This window comes from Notothenia rossii, assembly GCF_949606895.1.
Source record: "Notothenia rossii genome assembly, chromosome: 7".
NCBI classification, from domain to species: Eukaryota; Metazoa; Chordata; class Actinopteri; order Perciformes; family Nototheniidae; genus Notothenia; species Notothenia rossii.
Genome location: NC_136905.1, coordinates 15,080,285 through 15,103,395, shown reverse-complemented (window position 1 = coordinate 15,103,395; position 23,111 = coordinate 15,080,285). Strand labels below are relative to the sequence as shown.

At 39.0% G+C, this 23,111-nt stretch overlaps 3 protein-coding genes and 1 long non-coding RNA gene across 6 annotated transcripts; 2 read left to right on the top strand and 2 right to left on the bottom strand.

The window, feature by feature from the left end:
* Positions 1–1,387: 1,387 nt before the first annotated feature.
* On the top strand, positions 1,388–5,184 carry LOC307045566 (uncharacterized protein). 2 transcript variants are annotated; one of them, XM_079691300.1, is made up of 5 exons: positions 1,388–1,584; positions 1,967–2,074; positions 2,157–2,297; positions 2,795–3,427; positions 3,868–5,184. In XM_079691300.1, the coding sequence occupies exons 1-5, from the start codon at positions 1,539–1,541 to the stop codon at positions 4,788–4,790; spliced, it is 1,851 nt and encodes a 616-aa protein (XP_079547426.1). In that variant the 5' UTR covers positions 1,388–1,538; the 3' UTR covers positions 4,791–5,184. The 2 variants fall into 2 exon arrangements, with proteins under 2 accessions (XP_079547426.1, XP_079547427.1); XM_079691301.1 differs by lacking the exon at positions 1,388–1,584 and having other exon boundaries at positions 2,161–2,297; positions 3,868–5,183.
* A 482-nt stretch (positions 5,185–5,666) lies between these two features.
* On the top strand, positions 5,667–16,277 carry notchl (notch receptor, like). Of its 2 annotated transcripts, none has more exons than XM_079691297.1 (11): positions 5,667–5,957; positions 6,965–7,109; positions 7,710–8,042; positions 8,574–8,794; positions 9,341–9,665; positions 11,260–11,435; positions 12,213–12,313; positions 12,524–12,647; positions 13,690–13,787; positions 14,167–14,498; positions 15,036–16,277. In XM_079691297.1, exons 1-11 carry the CDS (start codon positions 5,906–5,908, stop codon positions 15,529–15,531), a joined length of 2,403 nt encoding a protein of 800 aa, XP_079547423.1. In that variant the 5' UTR covers positions 5,667–5,905; the 3' UTR covers positions 15,532–16,277. The 2 variants fall into 2 exon arrangements, with proteins under 2 accessions (XP_079547423.1, XP_079547424.1); XM_079691298.1 differs by having other exon boundaries at positions 5,670–5,957; positions 12,252–12,313.
* LOC307045567 lies at positions 6,982–7,781 on the bottom strand. Its single transcript, XR_013809952.1, has 2 exons — positions 7,661–7,781; positions 6,982–7,103 (listed from the first exon to the last, which is right to left on the bottom strand). It is a non-coding gene; the product is annotated as an uncharacterized lncRNA (long non-coding RNA).
* Positions 16,278–17,453: 1,176 nt separating the features above from the next.
* Positions 17,454–18,661, bottom strand: her7 (hairy and enhancer of split related-7). The gene is made up of 3 exons (XM_079694546.1): positions 18,584–18,661; positions 18,379–18,465; positions 17,454–18,271 (listed from the first exon to the last, which is right to left on the bottom strand). Exons 1-3 carry the CDS (start codon positions 18,626–18,628, stop codon positions 17,747–17,749), a joined length of 657 nt encoding a protein of 218 aa, XP_079550672.1. The 5' UTR covers positions 18,629–18,661; the 3' UTR covers positions 17,454–17,746.
* Between the last annotated feature and the right edge of the window lie 4,450 nt (positions 18,662–23,111).

Below are 23,111 nucleotides of genomic sequence, written 5' to 3'. Positions count from 1 at the left end.
CGGTTTGAACCCTGAATATGTGCTATCACAGCCCAGCAGCGACACCATGTGGCGAGAAGATGTAACTGCTATAGCTTTCAAACCTTAGACCTGGAAATATTAATACACCACATTTCAACAGTGTAAATTCAATAGCCTTCTAAAATGAATTTCATTCACGGTTTTAGGAATTCGAGTTGAATTTCGAATGTACTTTCTTTGGTTTAATGTTGCCTTGCTGAAAAAAATTATAATTTCAATGGAATAATAAAGAGTTAACATTAGGCCTAAAGTATGCTATAAAAGTTGTGTTAATATATATCCCATTTATTTAATTTAGATCTATTTATTGAAATACACTTTTTCATTACAGTTTCATTGTGTGTGCTCATGTTAACATACACTAAATGTCTACCCTTACCATATGTATTTGGCTGTTAGTCTTACTTGTTTACCCGGACTTTTATTTTGTTTAGTAAGGTTTTATAAAGTTGTATCTATTTTTATGCCTACCTATGAACATTTGTCAAGATTTTTGGGACACATTTTAGTCAACAAGACAGTTTAAAATCAGTCATAATTTAAAGTTATTTATTTTACAAATGTGCAATTATTTAAACTACCAACAAATAATTGACAGGCTATACACGTGAGACTTTTGCTGTCCCTGCAGCTGTGTGTCTGAGGACAGTGGCCTGCTTTATCCGGTTGGTTATTCTTGTCATGTTTTGCAACCCATTAAGACAACTAAGGGGAATGAAACCCCAGCAGAAACTTTGAACTTCCTGATAGCTTCCTTCCTTCCCCCTGCTTTCAAGTTAGAAAGATAGGATGAGTAAAGCTATATATACATATAATATCCCTTTTTTAGGGAGCCTGTTTTAAACCCTCCATAAATCACTTATATGTTTCCTTTGGTGTGTATTTTGAAAACCCAATTACATTTCTTTACAGTTTCTTTCTTAGAGGAAAACAATTTCACTTACATAGATTATTTCAATTGTTGTTCTCATATATGAGCTGTTAGTAGTTCCAAACAATGTTTAAAATATTTTTAAAAATTATTCTTATATTTTTTTCTTATATAAAAAATCCAGATACTCCTTACTTTTCATATTTCTTATTTAATTGGGATACTTTTGCAGATTTCTGCACAAAAAAACCTTTAAAAATATCAACAATATTCATTTCTTTTTTTTAGGTAAAATTCCAAATACAGGACTACAACTGAATACTACTTCCAACACTGCCCACAAAAAGAAAAATATTATAAAATTAAAAACTATTATTACTGCGATTAATAATATTATTATAATTATTATACAATTGCTGTTGCTGTTTTTCTTGTATTTTTTTGTGATTTTTATTTAGCTGAATGAGTGACTGAAAGCCAGTGCGCATGCTCGGACATGGCAGCTGCCAGTGGGAAGCTCCACAGAGCCCACAGTAAAATATATTTATCGAAATAAAACGTGAGTTAACTGAGCTGACAGATTTCGTGTTTCACTGTCCGAACCATGAAGGAGTAAAACCTCGGCAATGGGAGAAATCTGATCTGGATGGAACCGACGCGTTTACGAGACGTTTTCAAATGTATAACACTATGTAAGCAAAGCCAAAAATATGTGTAATTTTAAAAGTGGTGTTTGTTGTCTGGCATGCAAGCAGAGTTGCTAGGACTTAGCTGCGCATAAAGTTAGCTAAACATGTACTATTACCAGTATTACATGCGTTTCGACTTACCTTCCGATGAATCAGGCCTGCAACGCCTACTTCTACGTAAGCTACCCAAACATCTGGATTTAGACACATCACATGGCTTTGTTGTCAACAGTAAAACATGCACAAGCAGTGTTTTCCAATTGCTTTTGAGTCTGAATGGACAAACAGGCTAATGCTAATTATTACAGAGTGTGGATTGTAGGATTAGGACATCGTTTTTTGCTCAATCTTTAACACTTCCAACAACCTGTTTCTTGTGTTTTAGCTATTGCAGCAATGGAGGATATTGGTTTACATCCCAAAGCCACCAGTGATCCCCCTGTTCCCAGAGCCACATTCACTGAGGCTTTTGGGCTGCACCACATCCCAGCAGGTCTGTACGGGCTCAGAATATGAAGCAAAGCAGTGATTTGCATGTTTAATGTAGATTTTTATGTGTGTTCTGTTTCCTCCAGACAGTCTGCACGTCACTGATGCAAGCAGGAAATATGACACGTATAAAGATGGTTCATCCAGAAAAAGGTCCCACTCAGTAATGATAGCAGAGCCACAGATCATCCCCCAGTTTCCTCTACAGAGTGTAGGCGCTGACACCAGTAAGTAACAGTGTGTTGAAGTTGTGTTTGCAGTGGATTTCTCGAGTCTGCAGATGTATAAGAAGGATAATTTTATCTTTTAAGATACATTAAACTGTACACTGTAACCATGTGTAGTTGGAAGCACAATTGTGTATATTCTATTCCTGTCTTGTATTTGTTTTTTTCTATACACATTTTCTACATCCACTTACACTCACAACCCACCTAAACTCATCCTAACTGATAACCTGTTTATATATGTATTATTTATACTGTTAACTGTGGAAAACAAAGTGTTTTTTGGGATGTGAACAGAGAGAAAGGGATCATCAAAACATTTGCATTACAATATTAGTCTGTAGATCCACAAAAAAAAAAAATAAAAAAAATAATGAATAACATTTGTTGTTGCACTATATTTTGAGGGATAAACCACATATGATATTTCCAACCAATGTTGTTTTGTTTTTTATTTCTTCTTTCAATAAATATAATTTTTTGTATTTTATTTTCAGCGCTCCCGTCTGCTGCCAAAAATGGAAACACTTGTATGGATAAGTCAAAGGCCGGCAGGGAAATACTCAACGCCAAATTTGCAGATCCATCCAAGTGGAGGCAAAACAAGCAGAAACAGCTGAGGATGGAGGGTAAATCATATGTGAGCAAACGCAAAAAAGATGGCGAGGAAGTAATAAAACAGCCAAGATCAATCGGATCGCGGTGCACCTCGAATGCATGCAAAAAGGCAACAAATCGTCTTTGTAATGAAATCAATGAGGAGGCCAGGAAGAAAATGTTTGATGATTTCTGGGAGCACATGAACTGGGCTCAGAGAAAACTGTATGTAGTAGAACAAGTGGACCGCGACCCCGTGGAGAGATCTCGGGCGGTGGGATTGCAGTCGCGAAGATCAGTTTCTCTGCGTTATCACTTGATGTTGGATGGAAAGAGGCAACAAGTGTGTAAAAACATGTTCCTGTCCACTGTGGGGATAGGAGAGTGGTCTGTGCTCAACTGGACACAAAAAGGAGAACAAACAAACAATGAATCAAATGAAGACAAATTACAAAAGAGCCAGACTGTCCCTCATTGCCCACATGACAACCCAGTTACTTCTGCAGTCAATAACTCTGCAGAAGGTTCCCAGGGTGAGTGTTTTTCTCCTTTTTTAGCTACTTACCCAAGATAGTTGTAGGTCTGAAACAAGTATTTAATTACTGAATACTCAACTGGCACAACATTGAGCGATCATATCAAGCAAATGCTCAACATTTGCTGATTCTAGTTCCTCAAATGTTAGACTCACGACATAGACTCTGATATAAAGCATTGTAACTCGATTTGTCCAATTTTGTTGATTGGACAAAACAACCATGAAATGTCCACCTTTTAGATTTTCTATGATCCAAATTATCGATCATCAGTCTGAAAAATAATCAAGAGATTCATTGAGAATTAAAACACACTGCACAACTTAGTGCACTAATGTAACAATTTAAGTTTGTGCCATACATAGTTTTTGTTCAGCACTGTAGTTTATCACAGTATAACCTCTTATATGTTAACACCATTTCTCTGTTTTTTGCAGAACAAGTGATTGCCACTGACAGAGACAGGCAGCCAGAACCAGAGGGGTCAGACGGAAATAAATCCAGAGTTGCCAAGCCGCTGACGTGGAAGCAGAATCGACAGAAGCAACTCAGGATGGAGGGCAAACCGTACATCAGCAAACGAAAGAAAGACGGCACCAGCATAACTAAAGGTCAGAGGACAATGGGATCGGGATGCTCGTCCAGTGCCTGCAAAAGGGCATCCAACCGCTTCTGTGCTGACTTCAGTGAAGAAGGGAGGAACCAGCTGTTCGCTAGATTCTGGCAGTGTATGACGTGGGCTCAGAGAAAGGTCTACGTGTCCGGATTAGTCGACTGCGACCCGGTTGAAAGAACACGAGCACCGTGGACTCAGTCGAGAAGGTCTGTCTCGATGCGGTATCATTTGATAGCCGACGGCAACAGAAAACAAGTTTGCAAAAAGATGTTCCTCTCCACTTTGGGGATTGGAGAGTGGTCAGTGCTTAACTGGTCACAACATATATCCCAGCATGACAATTCGGAGCAAATCACTAAGAAACAAACACAAGGGAAATCCCGTAAAGCATCTGAGCATATAGTCCTGAATGAGTTCCTCCAGAGTTTACCAAAGGTTCCCTCGTACTGTTGCGGGACGTCCGTCTCCAAACTGTATCTGGAGCCAGTCTTCTCCAACATGTCCGAGGTGTACAGGCACTACTACAACCACTGCTCAGAGAGGAAGACCACAGCACTCTCTCGCCAGGTGTTCTGTGCTGTGTTTAAAAATATGGATTTGAGGTTGTGTGAATCCAAAAGGGATCAGGGATGTTCTTTCGGTGCGACTGGGAATTTGTTTAATGAGCTCTGGGAGGAATACTGCTTGGAGAGAGGAGGGCCACAATCAGAGAAAGCGGGTAATCCACTAGAGAAGGGTTCATGACCAAAAGGTATTATGTTGGAGTGACTTTACCATACACATATACACATTTTGGAAAGGACAATTCCAAGACTTTGCCTAAATGACTTCTCTCATTTTATCAAATCATTATGAGCATAGACTGTGATCGATTCTATAATCAACCCAGTCTCCATGCAGCTTAGCCGTCGTTTCACTGGAATTATCTAAGCACTACATTTATTTATTTATTTGTAATTGAGAATGTGTTGTTGTTCCCTAAAATGTGAGTTATTTTGTGAGATATATATTCTTCACCATTATAATTAGTTCAAGACTAAAACAAATGTGTGTCATAATGTGTGTTGGAAAATACTAAAACATATCTGTTAATCTACTGTTTGGGATTTCAATATGTGTGATGTGAAAGGTCAATGTAATTTGCCTTAAATATTCGCAACACTGCAAACTTTAAAAATTATTAGTTTTATTTATTTGTATTCTGTGCTTAAGACAGACATTAAGAGACATTTAAGTGTTCTTTTTTCTTTTATGTATTTAATAATAACAACAGAGCAGTTTACCTAGTTGTATTAGGGGCAGAGCACTAAAAGTCTGTTTATTTTCCCGACTCAAGAGCTAGACTAAACCCACTCTTTCGTAAAGGTCAGATTCAAACCGCTCCGTCGCCTCCCACCCTGTAGCTTTCACTCATTGAAATAACGGCTCCTCTAACAGCTCACATACACCGTAGAGTGTGTTTTTTTTTCAAGTTTAAACACAGTAAGAGCTACAAATCTCATGCATACACATACACGTACGGTCATCAACCTCCTATTCTTCTCCACACAGTGGCAGGAAGTTGTCCAGATATCCGCAGGGCCTCTGAAAAAAAGGCGAGTGAACAAAGTGGGCTGGGTGGTGGTGTTGGAAGGTGTCGGTGGTAGCGGCAGTGATGGGAATGAGCAGCTTTACTCAGAGTTAACTGTTGGTTGTGAAAAGCAGGAGTGCAGCTACACCACAGAGCTACAGATTAACAACCAAAAAAGCACTGCGGGTCAGAGGGAGAAGATCAGAGGCAGGCAAACAAACAGCTGGACTGGACTACTGGCTCTCTTGAGCGAAGGAGAAAAGGCCCGCAGCTCGTGAACAACCTCAAGATGTTGGTCCTGAGGACGTTTGTTCTGCTGGGACTGAGCTGGATATCTGAAGGTGAGTTAGCGACACTATTCTCAACAGATTGTTACAGTATTTTTCCTTTATAAATAGTAAGTGACTCTGAGAACTGCATTTAATTTATTTTATGGAGAATTGTTCAACTTAAATTAATGTCTTACAATAAAATATGAAGCCCTTTATTTGTTTAATACTGATGTAAACTTAAGTAATCATCTAGATTTATCATTATTACTAGTTATTTGTTTTTTATTATTAATGTATAAAATGAATGAACCTTTCAAATTATTCTTATAGGTTGTTCTAAAGGGCTTATTAAAAATTAATTTTATAATAACTTATTTTTCCATTCCTCCCATACCGGGAAGGCTCTCTTTGATTATCAAGTGGAACAGAAGTGTTAAACATTTGACATGTCTAATTTCGGCACTATTGTTTGTACTTTTTTATTGTTTGTATGATTTTCTGCTCCCGCACACACCTGCCAGCCCATTGTCCAACTTCATCACATTCCTCATTTCCACAGTAACGACCTTTAACCTTTATCAAGTCCCAGCCCACTCCATTTCCTGTTGCTATTCACTTCTCCTTGAAACTTCCTGTTTATGTCGGGCCCATTTCCTGTTTCCTTTAACGGCCCGTATCAGGACCCACCTCTCATGGCTTGACCTGCATTGTTATGAATAGTGGCTAATGCTCTGAGACAATGAGCTTCTTATTGTGTGGGTCAGCTGGTCCTGCGATAAAACATTTAGCGATAACAGTTTGTGTCGTTAAATGAAACTGCAAGACCTCATGATATAATCTAAAAACATAATTGCCAAGTGTACACATCTGTGATATTTGGAGTAATGTTGATTGCCTTTGACATATCTACAAATACTCTCTTGCATTTTAAATAGACATACATGTTTCATTCATTTACAAGACACTGAACAAAGTACATCTTGCTTATTTTTTAACCACAATTGAAAGATAAGAATGATCACAATTATTGTACAACATTGTTGACTGTTGCTGCTAATCAGTTTTCGTCTCCACAGCTGCTTCTGGTGATCCGTGGGGTCAGTGTCCTGTCAAACGAAAGTGTAAAGACAAGTTTGGAGACGCGTCATGTGACAGAGAGTGTATGGAGCCCGAGTGTCTCAGAGATGGCTTCGACTGCCTGAAGGACCAGGCACCCTGCAAGTAAAACATTGTTGTTGTCATTTTTACTGTCAGAAAAACCATCAAAACCAGCTTTTTACAGGAAATGTTGTTAATTACAATATGTTTGCTCATTGTGTCAGCTGTGGCTGTCCTTTAAAATGATTATTTGTTGGATTATGTGATGTCTTTTTCATCTATTTTCTCGTCATTTGCATCATTATATGACGTTTTTTTCACAAAAATAATGTTTAAGGAGGTTTTTTATTCAATGTGGACTCAACTTGATATTCCTTTTAATAGTTATAATTATTATCAATAGTAATATTAATTCCATATAGTTTATTGTCCTAATCAGTTCACTTGTGAAAAGAAAAAATGACAATACATCGTTTTTTTATACAATTATTCAAAATACTATATAAGTGTAAAAATGGAAACTTAAAAACTAACATTATTATAAGAATTATGTTAAATCATTACTCCCTGTTCTGGATTTTTTATCTTGAGAATTAAATGTCATCCTTGACCTTAGAAATTGTTTAACAGCAAAATACCACATTTTATAGTCAATTTGTTGTCAAATCTCTTACTGTGTCTTTTTTTCTTAATTTCTTTATTCCTCCCCATTATTGTTCACAGTCCATCATATATCCAGTACTGTCGCGATCACTACGCCAACTCCCACTGCGAGCAGGGCTGTGACAGCGCCCCCTGTGGATGGGATGGCAGCGACTGCTTCAAACATCAGAGCTCTTTGTGGGCCAAGGGGACCCTGGTCCTTCACGCCAACTTCCCACAACAACGTGGGGTCTTCTCCAACAGCTCTCTGCTCTGGGCGCTCAGTGTCCTCCTCCAGTCGCCATTAACACTGAGAGGGTCCGCCCCCCTCGCCGCTAACAGGAACTTGTTTGTCTTCGACCCTAATCAGCTCTCCAACCTGCTGGCTCAGGCTCCTGCGGCTGACGCTGATGGGTAAGTACTAAATGAACTGTCAAAAATAATGAGTTTAGTCCTGTTTTATTAAACAAGTTAGCCCCCTTGGCCAAGACAGCGTAAAACAATACAAATTCTGAAAAAAAAGAGAAATAATACTTAAACAAGTTTACAATTTCATTAATAAAAGAAACAAATAAACCTAAAGACAAAATAAAAGTGGCCCAAGCACAGAACCTTGGGGAACTCCGGTAAGCCAATCTTATATATACTGTGTGTATCTATTTTGCAATAAATTATATGAGCATTCTTTTTTATAATACATTTTGGAAAGAGAGTGTATCGATTTCTTTAAAATAATTATTTCAATGTTGGTACAACTACCAGATTAAAAAATAATGTATTCAAGAAAACACAAAAAACAAAGACTCAAGCTGTTGCGAAGTCATCAGTGCGCAAAACATCAGATAATAAAGCTTTAAAATTGTAATGGTTATATAATTTATCAACAAAATTACTCTCAACAATTATGAACCTGCTGTTTCCTTTTTCTCTCGCTCTTTCCTATAGCTCCCTCCTCTTCCTCCAAGTGGACAACAGGCCGTGCTCCCGGCTGCCCTCTACCTGTTTCCCCTATGCCACAGAGGCAGCCAGTTTCCTGCGTGCCGTACTGCTGCTAAAGCCGAGCTTGTTCACCACCCTACCAGAGCTGAAAACCGTCATCAGTATAAGAGGTGTCCGAGAGGAAATAGGAAGCAGAGAGAAGGAAGTGGTTAAAGAGGAAGTCAAAGGTAGGCTCACAGGTCCTGTCCTGTCCTCCCCCCACACACACACACAAACCCATCAAGCTTTGAATGTTATCCAAACAAAACACTATAAACAACTCTCCGTTTCCAGTGCGTAATTGTGATGTGTGTTTTTTTGGGGGAAAATGTTGGATCACTGTGAGAATATGACTTCCTATCAGATGATATTTAGTACTTTAGTTAATAGGATCACAAACTGATATTTAAGTATGTAAGTATTTAAGACTGTTAAACATCTGAACTTTTGAAAGAACATCCATAACATTCATCTGTTTGCAACTTATATATATCAATATTCCAATTACTTGTGTATAGACTATTCTGCACTATTTCTATTATATTATATTACATTTGTATTTACTTGCACTATTTTATCTGTTTTATTCTTGCACTGTTTGAGGAGTCTGTGACCTAAGATGTTCATTCAGACGTACAAATTACAATAAAAGCCTTGAATGTTGAAAAACTATTGAGTATCTTGATATATTTTCACATATTTTGCTGCTTTGTTTTCAATCCTTCCTCTCAAAGAGCCAGCTCCTGCATGGCTGTGGGCTGCGATAGCTATAGCGATTGGCCTGCTGCTGCTGCTGGCCCTGGCTGTGTTCCTGGTGGTGAGGAGGGTGAGGCGGCGGCGGGCGGAGAGGGAAAGCGGTGACAGGGTGAGACACCGGTCCACACTCACAGACAATGACCAAAAACCCAAGGCCTTGACCTCGCATGGAGTCCAGCAAGAGCAGAGGTTGAGATCCAGCAGAGAGAAAGAGAAGCTCAGCTTGAGGAAGAAGAAGAAAGCGAAGGAAGCTGAGAAAAAAAGAAGGAGGGAGCCGCTGGGGGAGGATGCCATTCGAATGCGGTGAGTTGCTTTGAAAAACATGAGAGGAAGTTTTGTCTGCTGGAGCGATGAGGTCATGTAGACGAATACAGTGAAGTCTGAAACAAGTAGGAGGTCATCCTGTGTTGAAAATGCTGAATACCACTTTTTCCTGCTAATCAGTTGGATATGACCTTTATCCTGTATTATTATTATTTAAAGGTCCCATGACATGGCCATTTCTACTGATCATAATACCATTGTTGAGGTCTACTAGAATAGATTTACATTGTTCAATGTTCCAAAATCACATTGGTTTCTCATACAGCATCTCTGTATAGTATGTTTATTCACTCTCTGTCCTAAACGGCTTGTTGGATCTCCTGCCCCCCACTCCCTGTGAGCCCACTGTGCTCTGATTGATCAGCTCGCCCACTCTGATGAGTCCACCACCGTTACCGCGGAACATCAGTGATTATGTGTTATAATGGCGTTTGATAGCAACCAGAAGATGACACCATTAATGACAAACAGATGAGAATCCTGCGTGGGGTCTTGGTGCCGTGTTGGCGGGACGCTGCGGGGCTCGGTGTGTGTGTGTGTGTGTGTGTGTGTGTGTGTGTGTGTGTGTGTGTGTGCGCGTGTGTGTGCGCGTGCATGGGGAGCTCCGAGGATTGGACCATTTGGTCGGCGTTACATCACTGTGACCAGAAAGAAAAAAAGGGAAAAAGAAAAATGTCCAACGGGGCGTTCTGGGGCAGCATAGACAGGTATTTTCTGTGTTAGAGTTTTACTCGCTACAGGGTGTACTTTGAGGATTTGTGACTTTGAAAACCGTTTACATAAAAAGCTACATAACACACAAGGGGACGGGTAATAACCGGAAAAGCATGTCATGGGACCTTTAACACTTCAAATGGTATTCACAGCAATTCGACAGTAATTACATAGGGAGAAATCAAAATACTCATTATCTTTTCCAGCCCAATTTTCTGAAATAATTAGTCGATTAATTGATTATTAGTTTAAATAAAAAAACAGTTTTAATATTCAGGCAATCATTTAAGACTAAGCCGAACATTTTCTATTTTACATTCAGTATGCTTAACTCTCTTATATATATAATTGTAGAGACATTTGCATCATTTGGTTTATTACTGCTGGTCCCACAAAACAAGCAATTTGAGGATTGGATGTCACCATATGGGCATTACTTTTTATTAATTCATCAAAAAGTGTATTTATTTAGCATTAGTTGAGCCAAAAGCCTGGTTGCAAGTTATAACCCCTTCTCTCTCTCTCCATTTCTTTCCTGTTTTTTTATACTGTTATTCTATCAAATAAGCGATGGCAATAATTGCAAAAAAAATATTTACAAAGAAAATACATTTTTGGGCCCCATTCTCTCAGGGTCATGAAACAATAACTAACTCTAATTCCTGTCATATTGCAGAGTCCATTTCCTCCAAACCTATCAATCAACACATTCATGTTTTAGGCGAGACTGTATTGTATTTGGGTTTGTTTTCAGAGCTTATGGGCGACTCATAAATCAGAATAATAAGAAAAGAAAACACAGTATTACTGTTGGCAGTTTTTTTATGTAATATATCAAAATTGTGCTTTTGCTTTCCAGACCTCTCAAAATCGACCAGGACATAGGAAGTGACACAGATTTTACCCAGAGTTCAATGGAAGACATCAACACGAGATCTTCCAGGCGACAGGTGGACGCCTCCATCTGCGACCACAGGACCCAGGAGCAGAAACACTACCGGGGGGGAACATCGCAGCCCCGCAGACCTGTACAACGTAAGGTTTAACATCCATTTGTTTTAACATTAAGGCAGTCGCTCATTCCTACATTTTATTAATCTGGTAATGTGTCATCCACTTGTATTATTGGCAAGCATTACCATCCCAAACCACAATATACTAACATCAGTCTGGAATCTGTAAAATGTTTTGGAATTTCTACTTTCAAATACCTTTTCATGCATTATTCTTTATTTGTTTTTTTCTTGCTTTTAAGTTACTTGTTGGCGCTATGTGAATAACAATTCTTAATTTATTGTTATTTGTTATCGGAAAAGGGCTGCAGCAAATAGTAATAACAATGAATTGAGTAGAATGTAAATAATGAAATAATCATTATTTGCAGCCCTCTTACCAAATAATAATAATAATAACTTTAATTGATATAGCGCCTTTCATCAACCCAAGGTCACTTAACAAAGAACATATAAGGACAAGACATAAAACAGGTGGCAGAAATGGAAGTGTTACATTGCAGGGGGGGGGGAAGGGTGAGTTAATGTTGGAAGGCTTTGTTGAACAGATGAGTTTTCAGGGTTGATTTGAAGATGGTCAGAGAAGGGGCGTTACGTTAAAAATGTCACCATTTTGTCGCCACATGCAACGCTGTAATTCAGTGTCAAACTCTGAATGACTTTGTTCAACAAATTATAATAAATAAATCCACAGGAGTTAACTAAGGAGTCAATGTAGACATTATATTTGCAACCACGTGGTGTAAAGCTTTGTAAGTAAAACAGAACTCATACTGACATTTGTTTCAATATCTTGAAGGTGGAGATCCACCCTTACTCACAATGTGTTCTCCTTCAGCTCCACCTAGAGGATGGGAGAGAGATGCCATCCCTCCTCCTCTGCTCAGTCCTCCTCAGCAGGTCAGTTTCTTGTTATTTACATTGTATTCTATTCATTTGATCAATGTTGAGGAGTTAATGTTATTTAGCTTCAACTATTGGTGATGTACTTGTTTGTTCTCCTTTCCATGTCTTTATGTTAGTCCACACTGATAAATGTATGCATATGTGAAATGTGTATGATGTGTAGATCCATGATATATAATAACCATGGTTCTGTTGTTTTGGCAGTCTGCAGAGTGGTGTGGTCCGGACGGCTCAGTGGTTCTGATCCGAGCGGTGCGTAGCGGGCTGGACAGAGTCGTTTTGGAGCTGTTGAGAGCAGGAGTGCCAGTCAACAACACCGATCATACCGGTAAGACATCTGTGTCACAGATACTAATACTAGTTTACATGAACTCAAGACTAAACCTCAAACAGTATTTGCATGTCGTTTTTTGTACCTTATTGAAGTAGGAGCAATATGAAGCAGACTTTGAACATTATTCTGTTTGAGTTACAGTTCTGTTTAAGTTACAGTAGACACCATTCATATCAAAAGGAAAGCAGGATTAAACAGCAATGAAGAATTATGTGCAAATACAATTATTTTTTTCATATCACTATAAGATCCAACCATGTTATGTCGTCACAGTCAGTAGCAGAGATTGAATAGTTAAAAAGAAAGGTCTGATTTTATAAATATGATTTAACTAAAAAACAAAACAACTTTTTAAAAACAAAACACAAAAAGTAAGTAATTAGATCTTCCTTGACCTTTATTTAATAATTTCATGGGGTCAATCAAACTATGATCAAAAAGCACTCAGCATTACTACTACTACTATTACTACCAACCGTAATTGCAGTATATAGACGCCGCTAGCTTGGCTAATAAAACTGATCTGTCCACCTGCCATATAATGGATCCAGTGCATGAATGGGTTTATACATGTAGAGCTCCGGAGCAGGCCATTATTCTCTGCCACCTGTACACTGAGGGGCTGAGTAACTGATGTAACTTACCCCGTCTCTCTCACATCCTCTCTTTGTGTCCCTCCTCTCCCGTCCTGTGCTCATCTCTCCACGGCTTCCATCTCTTCCTTCTCCAGATCCCCTTATACCCTCTGACTCTGAACAAAGTTAACGTGCTCGAGTGCTCAAACTCGGGTTGATGGACGTATTAACTTTGTTACTGATCTTGCTTTTGCAGTCTCTTTGTTGCTCTGTCTTCCGCTGTCTCGCTTTTTCTTTTTCCCTGTCCTCTACTTTCACTTGAGCTAAGATAATTCCTTTCTACACCCCTGCCTCTCTTCACCATCTCGGGCTCGACTCTGTTGTGTAATGGTTGTTCATTGGCTGACTTACTCCCTCCCTTCTTCCCCCTGACTCCCCTCCGCTCACACTGTCTCTCTCAGGGAGATCAGCCCTGCACTGGGCATGCTCAGTCAACCACCTCTCCCTCACAAGGACCCTCATCCGCTACGGGTCCGCTGTGGACCTGCAAGACAACAAGGTGAGTTCTGAGTTTCTTTATCAGACGTTATAAAGGAGGACTTATCCATTCGTTGCACACACATCTGTTATAGTCCACATATCCACATATCCACATTATTGCAATCTACTGAATTGTACTATACTGTACAGTTTACATTATGTTTTATATAATTTACTTGTATTTTACATGTATATCATTTACTAATTCCTGCATTTTACTTGGCTTTTTGCCGCTATTTTGTTTCTTTATTTCTTTTTATGTAAGAAGTATACATTTTTGATGGAGCCTGGGTTTAACATTAAAGCCTCGGAAGCCTACATGTGGACTGTGTTTGTTTGACTTATTTCCTCCAGACATGATAGAATCATGTTTTTTTAAATTATGATATCTTATTTAGGGCGAGACAGCGCTCTTCCTCTCTGCCATCCATGGTTGCTATGATACGGCCAGACTCCTCCTCCTACACGGGGCCAACCTGGAGCTTCACGATCGGAGAGGTCGTCGCCCGATAGATGTGGCCAGAGAGGGCATCCATCACCAGATCCTGGAGCTCCTATTGGCTCACCAGATTCAGAGAGGGCCTGTTCCCGTGGACTCGGCCAATGAGATGCTGTGGGAGGAGCGCACTCTGATTTACTCGCCGTGGGTCGGGTCACAAGGCATTCCTGGAAGAAGTGCCTCCTTCTCCGGGATCATAGGGCATCGAGATGTGACCCCACCGCCACAAAAGTAAGGCTTATCATAACATGCTCAAGATGATGTGCCACCAAATAAGTCATTGAGAATTTTACGATTAGAGCTAAGTGAAAAGATGAATCAACTAGTCCATAAACAAGCAATTAGATTATCAATGAAACCAAAATAAACTATTTTTTGTAAATTATTTGCAAATGTTAGTCAATTACTGTAGCTAAACATCACATAATACTTTGTATTCGCTGTTTGCATGAAATAAGTATTTTACACTTGTGTATGAAATAAGGGGTGTGGGTATCGAGTACAATAACAAAAATAATTGACAAATCAGATATCACTTGATAATTACTTACTAAGATAAATAATTATTATACAGAGTTTTTTTTGTAAATATTGTCCTAATGCAGTCCCTGTTCTGAAAATGCTTCAATGGTGGTGAATTCAAGACAACTTGGTGTACAAGTTTAAAATGTTACCCTTTCTTCACAAGGAAAGAAAATCTATATTTGACCAAACGTCTCTGTTACTGTTGGGCGTCGTAACATTGTGATGATTGTCTTGTCTTGCCAGTGATTGGTCGATGAGCCGGGTGCAGTACCCATCCCTTCAGAACTGGCGACCACAGGTCAACCAATCGGCAACAGCGCTGGTCCCTCCAAGAATCATGGGCCGCTCTCCTCGGCCAATCAGCACCTTACAAGAGGTGACCTCAGAAGACGAGGATCGTGATAGGAGCCAGGAAGTCCTCAGAGCTGCAACACCTCACTTCCTGTCGCCCCAGCCTGCGCCTCGGCAACGTTCCTTTTCCTGCACCCAGCATGCATTGCAGCATCGCTCCAGTGGCCACCAGCCAGAGCCCAATTACATTATCGTGACAGACAGAACAGCCAATGAGCCCGTAGAAAGAGTTGTTGTTTCACCACCCACAGATGCTGCCAACCAATCAGATCGCCCGCCAGTTGTAAACGGTGATATTCCTAGAAGAGCAAATTCAACAAATCCAGAGCATAAATCCAGAGGTGAGAGGTTAAACAACGCTTCTGACTCCACACAAACAGCCTTGTAGAAAACCCAGCTACACATTTCTGCCCATTAGAATAGCATTGAAGAACACGTGACGATAATGACAACGCAGCATTATGACAAAGAGGCACTGAGTTTTAGTTACGTATTTTGAGTATTTTGTGCCAGAGTCCGCAATCTGCAGGGAGTCCAACCTTGATTTACTACTGTACTTTGGGGATTTTGTTATCCATTATGCATCTGTTGGGTGTCGTCTGACTGATTTGCTTGTTAGATTTCTTATGTTTTACATTTCTGTCAAACTAATACACAGCAGCACTTATTTCTTAAATTACCACCCCAGTTTTCACTCAGCCTTGTCTAAATTATTATTATTATTATATTTTTTACTAGGGAGGAGGATTTTGTTTTTTGTAAATATTATGTTACATGAGATGTCAAATAAAAAACTGTTCTGAGATGAACACCAGTCAAACGTGATGAATATCACTGAAACTGCAACATCTTGTGAATCTTGTTGACAAATGTTGTAATATATACATATTGTCTTTACATCAAACAGGTTGTATTTTGATTATTGCAAAGAGAGTCAAAAATAAATAATTCAAATAAACATGCGCTTGGTTGCACAAGAATGTGAGACATGATGCATGCAATAAAGACTTTTCCATGCACATTTATATGTAACTTTTTTTTACTCATATACTTATTATCTAACATATCTAACCCTTACTCAGCATAAGTGTTTTCTCACTTTGACTGCCATAATAAATGTATTTTTTGTCTTAATTTATTCCCTTTCATACAAAATCTTAGGGTTATACATTACAAATACCATGCCCATTTAAGACTATACTTACGTTATGATGTTGCCTGCAAGTGTGGGGACATACAAATAATATACTCTATGACCTTTAAACATATTTCTTACACAAAAATTGGGATATTGTGGTACACAGGAAAACTTTTTTAAACTGTCTTAATTAAAGCTCTTTTTTGGTTATACATTTTTCTTTAAACATAAAAAAAACATTTAAGAAGGTTAGGACACAATAGTTTGATAGAACATGGAACAAGAGACAAACTTGAGCTAAAAACAACTCAACAACAGCGACTTATATAGAGCTGTAATTGGAACAGACATCACACCAAATGTTTTTAGATAAAGAGAAGTCAAAGGTTTGAGACTCTTGTGGGAAAAGAGGAAGTGGCGCTGCGTTTACAGCTTTATGACCTGTTAAAACTGATACATGTCTGCAGAGGGTCGCACAAAGAGAGGAGACACTTCCCACGTTCCCACACGCATTCGCAGACGTTTGAAATGTAAATTAGTTTGAGACCGAATGAAAACTTCGTTGTATGAAAAACTGCTTTACGCACGGTAAAATAACTCAATCTTTACGCACTCATTAGTAACTGCCCAGAACAGTGATTCTTATTCTCGCACGGTAAAATAACTCAATCTTTACGCACTCATTAGTAACTGGACAGAACAGTGATTCTTATTCTAAATTAAATCTCTATTTAAACTGTCAAAACATTTTCATCAATACATTTCGTTTTTTTTAGCTAGAGATATGACCTATGTCACGAGAATATCACTTTTACGCAATACTTTCATTCCTTTTCCTTTAATGAAAAACTTTTTTATGGTTTCAGTTTAAATGTAACTACAATAAGATATGCATACAGTTTTAAAATAAATCTGAGTTCCTAACATACTTCTAATTGAAGGCTTATTATCTTACATGTACTGTATGCATTTCATTTTTCTAATGTTTGACCACGTGTATGCATATCAAAGATTTTCAAAGTAAAGGAGTGAGGATTACATTTGTTACATTGTGTGAAACGTCACTGCATGGCGCCTCTCATCCTCACGTGTGGCAGCACCAGTCCACACTTATGCTTATGTTCCTCAGGGCACGCGCCAGCAAAATCAATTAACACATACGCATTGTTCAATTATTTTTCATTTTTGTTTATTCGCAAATGACAAATAAATATAAATTAAGGTGCAAAAATGCGTATCAATATGACATAGTTAGCCTTTAAAGACTACAGCAGCACTTGGTGTGATCAAAATACATTTACAGTATTTACATATTGCCAGACTTAACAGAATGTAGGATTTCGTGTAGGATATATTGCACTGAAGACTTCCTTGAAATCGAATTAACAACACATGTTCTTTTATAAATAATAACCGGCCTGTTAGAGTCATTAAAAGTTCAGTTTTTGGAGTCACTGCTTCTGGATCAGGGCCAGGGCCTCCAAAGGGACTGGCCGGCTGTGATGCTCTGAGGCGGGCTCTGTTTGCTCGCTGGACTCGCCACTTTGCGGGGCTGGTGGGGAGCTGTGGCAGAGCGATGTGATTCTCCGAGGGTCTGAACACAACTGAGCACAGAGGGGGCAGGTGTGCGCAGCTTGTGCCCGGACCTGTGTATCAGCATCCGAAGAATATACGTGGAGGAGTTCCTGAGAGAGCTGGACGAGGAGTAGACTCCGGTTCTTCTATGGAAGCCTGCAGAATCAGAGTCTAAACTGGAAACGCGAGCAGCAAGAGATGCATCCAGTGCTGCTCCGAGCCACAGGCCTTTCCCATCAGGTCCGAGGAAACGTGACGCTCTCTGTAGACAGGTGGAGAACCCGTCCTGGTAGGAGTGTTTCTGGGCTCCAGCAGCATCTCCAACTCTCGTGTTGTCTTCTTCAGCAGTTCTCTGCAGGAAGAGCACAGTGTGCTCGAGTATCTCAGCTTTCTCCACTCTGCGATGAGAAGCTTGCTGGGAAAGACACAAAATAAGTTAGTGAACAGTATATCAGACACTTCTAAAATTCATTTAAATCTGAAAAATGAAAAAAAGTATTCCAGAGAGTTTGAGTTCCTTACCTGTTGCTGCAGTAAAAGTGTCTTCAGGCTCTCCAGACTGCGGTTCATTCTCTCTCTTCTACGTCTTTCAACCTGAGGTTTGAGATTCTGAGAAGAGGAAAACAGATACAATGATTAATGAATGAACGACAACTGCAGGCAAAATAGTTACAAATAAAGCTGGGAGATTCAAAATATTATTTAAAAGCAAAAAAGATTAAAATACCTTTTTGTCGAACTTCGCGGCCTCTGATTCGTGAATCAATTTCATGATGAAGATCTTGTAACAGCAGCAGAATCGGTGTCGGTCAGAGCTTAATGTACCCATCGATGCCACAGCTCGAGCTTTTATGCCATAAGACATGTGGGCGTATCTTTAGGCTCCACCCACCATATGGTCACAGAATTTATTTCCCCCCAGGTCTTTACACGAAGCCACTAAACTCTATTTTAAAAAAGTCGTCAATGTTTGTAAAACATATGTACCTTTCACATTGAAAGACTACTCATGTTGTGACCCTTTTTTTGCTGTAGTTTGACAGTCTGCTTCAGTTCAATTAAAAGCCATGAGCTGGAAGTATCAGTGGAAAAAGGTAAGCTATTATTGTTGAAACATAAAATAATATGTTTGATGTTTTATTCATGTCCTACTTTCTCTATTATTTATTTTAATACATTTCGATAATTCTCTGAAGATGACTGCAGAATGAACAGCGCACCTAAAGACCCTTCACTAATCTGCAGGCACGTGCAGCTGCCCCACTGAGTGTCAGTGCCACGCGCCTGTGAAAGGTGTTGCCAGCTCGTGTGACACATTTTACATATATGTGAGAAAGCAACAAGCATCCGCCAGAACAGCGTGAAGCCCAGACAAACGAACGAGGGTGACTTCTCACGCCCTCATTATGGACGAGCAAACGAGACATGTCCCCAGGCCTATACTGTCAGAAGAAATCAAAGAATATCGGGAGAAATCTAAAACGTTTTTAATAAGGGCTCAGTAAGGACTCACTAATAATTGAGGTTCTCATAAATGCTCGAAAATCTTCACCAGGGAAACTTTTATGTCGTGCGTAAAGTCCACTCGTTTATGCACTGCTTTTTTGACGTTTGCCTCATGGTTATAAGTTACAACAGGTCAAAAATCGCAGTCCAGTATTAAATACATGTTACTGTATTCAAAATATGTTTCTCAATATGCAACACCTCCAAAGTCGCCTGAAATTAGCGTTTACGTGTTGCGCGTAAAGGTACATTTTACGCATGACTCTGCCTCTGCACATATATGTGAAAAGATACGATTAAAACCAAATGGTACATTTCATGATCAAATTCTGAGAAGCAACTCGTGGGAACCCGAAAGCCACGTCTCCCCCAAGCACGCTTTGTTATGATGTCTCAATTCTCACACGTAATAAAGTAAGAATACAGCACCGTGCCGAAGTTTCCCATGAGAGGGAGTTGAAGGAGCTATTCTCACAATTTACAATATTATTGAAAGTGTGTCGGTGAGGAGAGTCCACTGAGTTAACACAAAATAATCAAGTCCTTGTGTCATCTGTTGTTGTATAATTTAACAGTAAGTCTATATTATCTATGTTCAAATACGTTACATTTTGTCTAATGAAAGTACTCAAGAGACAGCACAAGCATGCGTAAAGACTGTTCTTTTGCGCATGGCTATTATCAATTAGTTATGGATAACAACGTCATTTTTTTACTCTTGTCAAATCCTTGAACGGTTATTTTCGAAACGTCCCCTGCTTGTGGGAAACTGAACGTCACCTCTCCTCCAAGCTGAAAATGAGGTATCGGTTTTAACAGGTAATAAAGTTAACATGAAGCCTCCTGCTCCACGTTCCCATGAGAAAGATTTTGGGGATATTCTCCCATGACGTGCCCACGTTTCCCATGAGAGGGACTTCAAGGAGCTATTCTCTTAGTTTACACTATTATTGAAAGTGTGTCGGTGTGGAAAGTCAACTCAGTAATGACACAGTCTACACAAAATAATCAAGTCCTTGTGTCATCGGTTGTTGGATCATCTAACCAGAACTCTATTTGATATATTACAAATACGTTACATTTTGTCTAATGAAAGTACTCAAGAGACAACACAAGCATGCGTATAAAGACTGTTCTTTTACGCATGGCTATTATCAATTAGTTACGGATAACAACATCATTGTTTTACTTTTGTCAAATCCTTTAACGGTTATTTTCGGAACGTCCTGCTTGTGGGAAACTGAACGTCACCTCTCATCCAAGCACACTCTGCAATGAGGTATCGGTTTTAACAGGTAATAAAGTTAACATGCAGCCTCCTGCTCCACGTTCCCATGAGAAAGATTTTGGGGACAGTCTCCCACAGCCACACTTATCCAGCATTTGTCTCTGAGTGTTGACTCGACAAAAGGACATTCGTATTTATTATGATTAGGTTTGAAACACATGCCCATTTGCCTCTCCCAACAACAAAATAATGTTTGTTTTTTCACATTGCATTATCAGGCAGTATTGAACACCCCAATCCTTTATTTAAGAAAAAATACCACTAGAACAAGGTAAATATGCTCCATTACAGGTAAAATACAGAATAAGTCAAACAGAAATATCAGCAACATATTCTCGGTGGTGGTGCACATTTGACTCAGATCTTTAATAATAAGGCAATCATTTGAAAGCAACCTTTAAATGTTGAATTTGCTCGAAATGTAGCAGCTTTTGACTTGAGGTTCAGGCGGTTTTTAGGGTCATGAACCTCCGGGACGGGTTATACACACTACAATCTCAATTAGTACAGTGACTTTCAGTATGGAGTAAAACGTACAAATTAAGTGAATAATGCTAATATCTTAATAGTGTAAAGTCAAATAAATGCATATTCAAGTAGAGCGCCTCAAACTGTGTTTCTTTGTTATTTAATGAACTTTGAAATCCAATAAACCCTTTTGAAATGGGAAGCCGAGCAGCACGTGACCACTTCACACTTATTCGAACACGCGCCAGCTGAAAAAAAACGTTTAACAGTTCACTGAATTCATTAACACATGAAGCAAACAACTTCAAAAGACATATTATGTTTGTACATTACAGGAACTTGACTATTGCCCCATCAAGATAAAACTAAAAAGATAAATATAATCAAGAAATATATATTGTTCCTAAACTCAATATCAGAGGCTCTCGAGTCAGGACTAACGTTATCAGCTATACCATTTCTGGCACGTGCATCCATTAAGAAAGACAGACAAAGATACATTTCGATGACAACTTAAAAATGTCCTTGTTATACATCACAAAGATAATACAATGCACACGACCATTAAGGGCACCAGGAAAATATATAATCCTAAATGTCAGAAATGAACCCAGCATAGGACTCCTGCTGCCTTTTATTGGAAACATTGATTTAAAAAACGCAAATGTAGTGCCATAAATTTACTTTTTTATTTTGTTCACAAGAAAACCACTACACCATGTTATTGTTACAGCAAGTAGAGATCAGCTGGTAGAGGCATAACACATTATAGTGGAACAACTATAAAATGAGTGCTATTCACTGTAACTGAGGCAATTGGGCTGAAAACAGGTCAATGTATTGGTGTGAAAGAAGTAAAATGACGGGGCAATGTTACTGCGTAATTTGCATTTGAGTGACCAGCGTGCGCAATCGTGTGCCTGGGAACCTGAAAGCTCGCAGTCCTCCACACACTTATTTAATGATGTACTAATACTAACAGATAATAAAAGTGCAAATGGGGAAGTCGCTTTCTGTTTCCCATGAGAAGGAGCTTGGAAAGTGTCTCCCACGCTCGCTTACATCGGATCAGTGACACCCAGCAAGTAACATTTATCCATAACAAAATATAATACAAACACAAATAAATAAAATCACATCTTCAGTTGCTTTTTTACTTCAAGAACCAATAAAACCTCCTTTATAATTTGGATTTCTGTCAACTTCTACGTTCAGCTTAACCAAGTAAAACACCGTGGCACATTTATCTGCGTATAACCGGACAATCACCAATTTCTTTCTCGCTTGACGGTTTTCAAATGATGTTCAAATAATTGTATTTTTCAGATAAAAATCGATCAGTAGTCAGACAGCTATAACCAGACAAATGTCCCCTGAATGTGACGGAACTTCAAAGGGCTGATGGAGGTGTTAAGACACGTTTTGTTTCCTATGATGTGACTCCAGACACGTGTAGGAAACAAACGTCCTGTGCGCAGCTGGGGACGAAGAAGGTGAGAAAATGAATGCTAATTACAAGGAAAACAAACATGGACGTGGGCTAGTGAGGGGGTTTGTCAGATCATTTAACTTCATCTGGTAAAGACTATATGCTAACGATGTTCCCTTTTAGCTAAGACTGTAGAGTAGTCCTTGATGGAAACAGTGGAAAGCAGTGGAACTTAGAGAGACGAACTGACATAACCAATGGCGTATAGTCATTGTATAAGAATTTGTATAACACTAACTGTAGGAGCAGAATTTCTTCAAGAACATTATATATTGAGGTTGCACATACTTTGCCAATGTAGTTGGGGAGTTGTATTGTGATGTGATGTTCTGTATACTAGTGGGATTTTCAATAAATTAACCTCATTCTAACCCTATAGAAACTTAATGTAAAAAGATAAAGTGTGCTTGCTGGAAAAGCAGCTAAAGTGCTCAATAAGTAGGACAGAGACTCTGCAAATAGGCAATGTTTTGTAAATAAGTAACAGATCACTTTTTTAAAGTT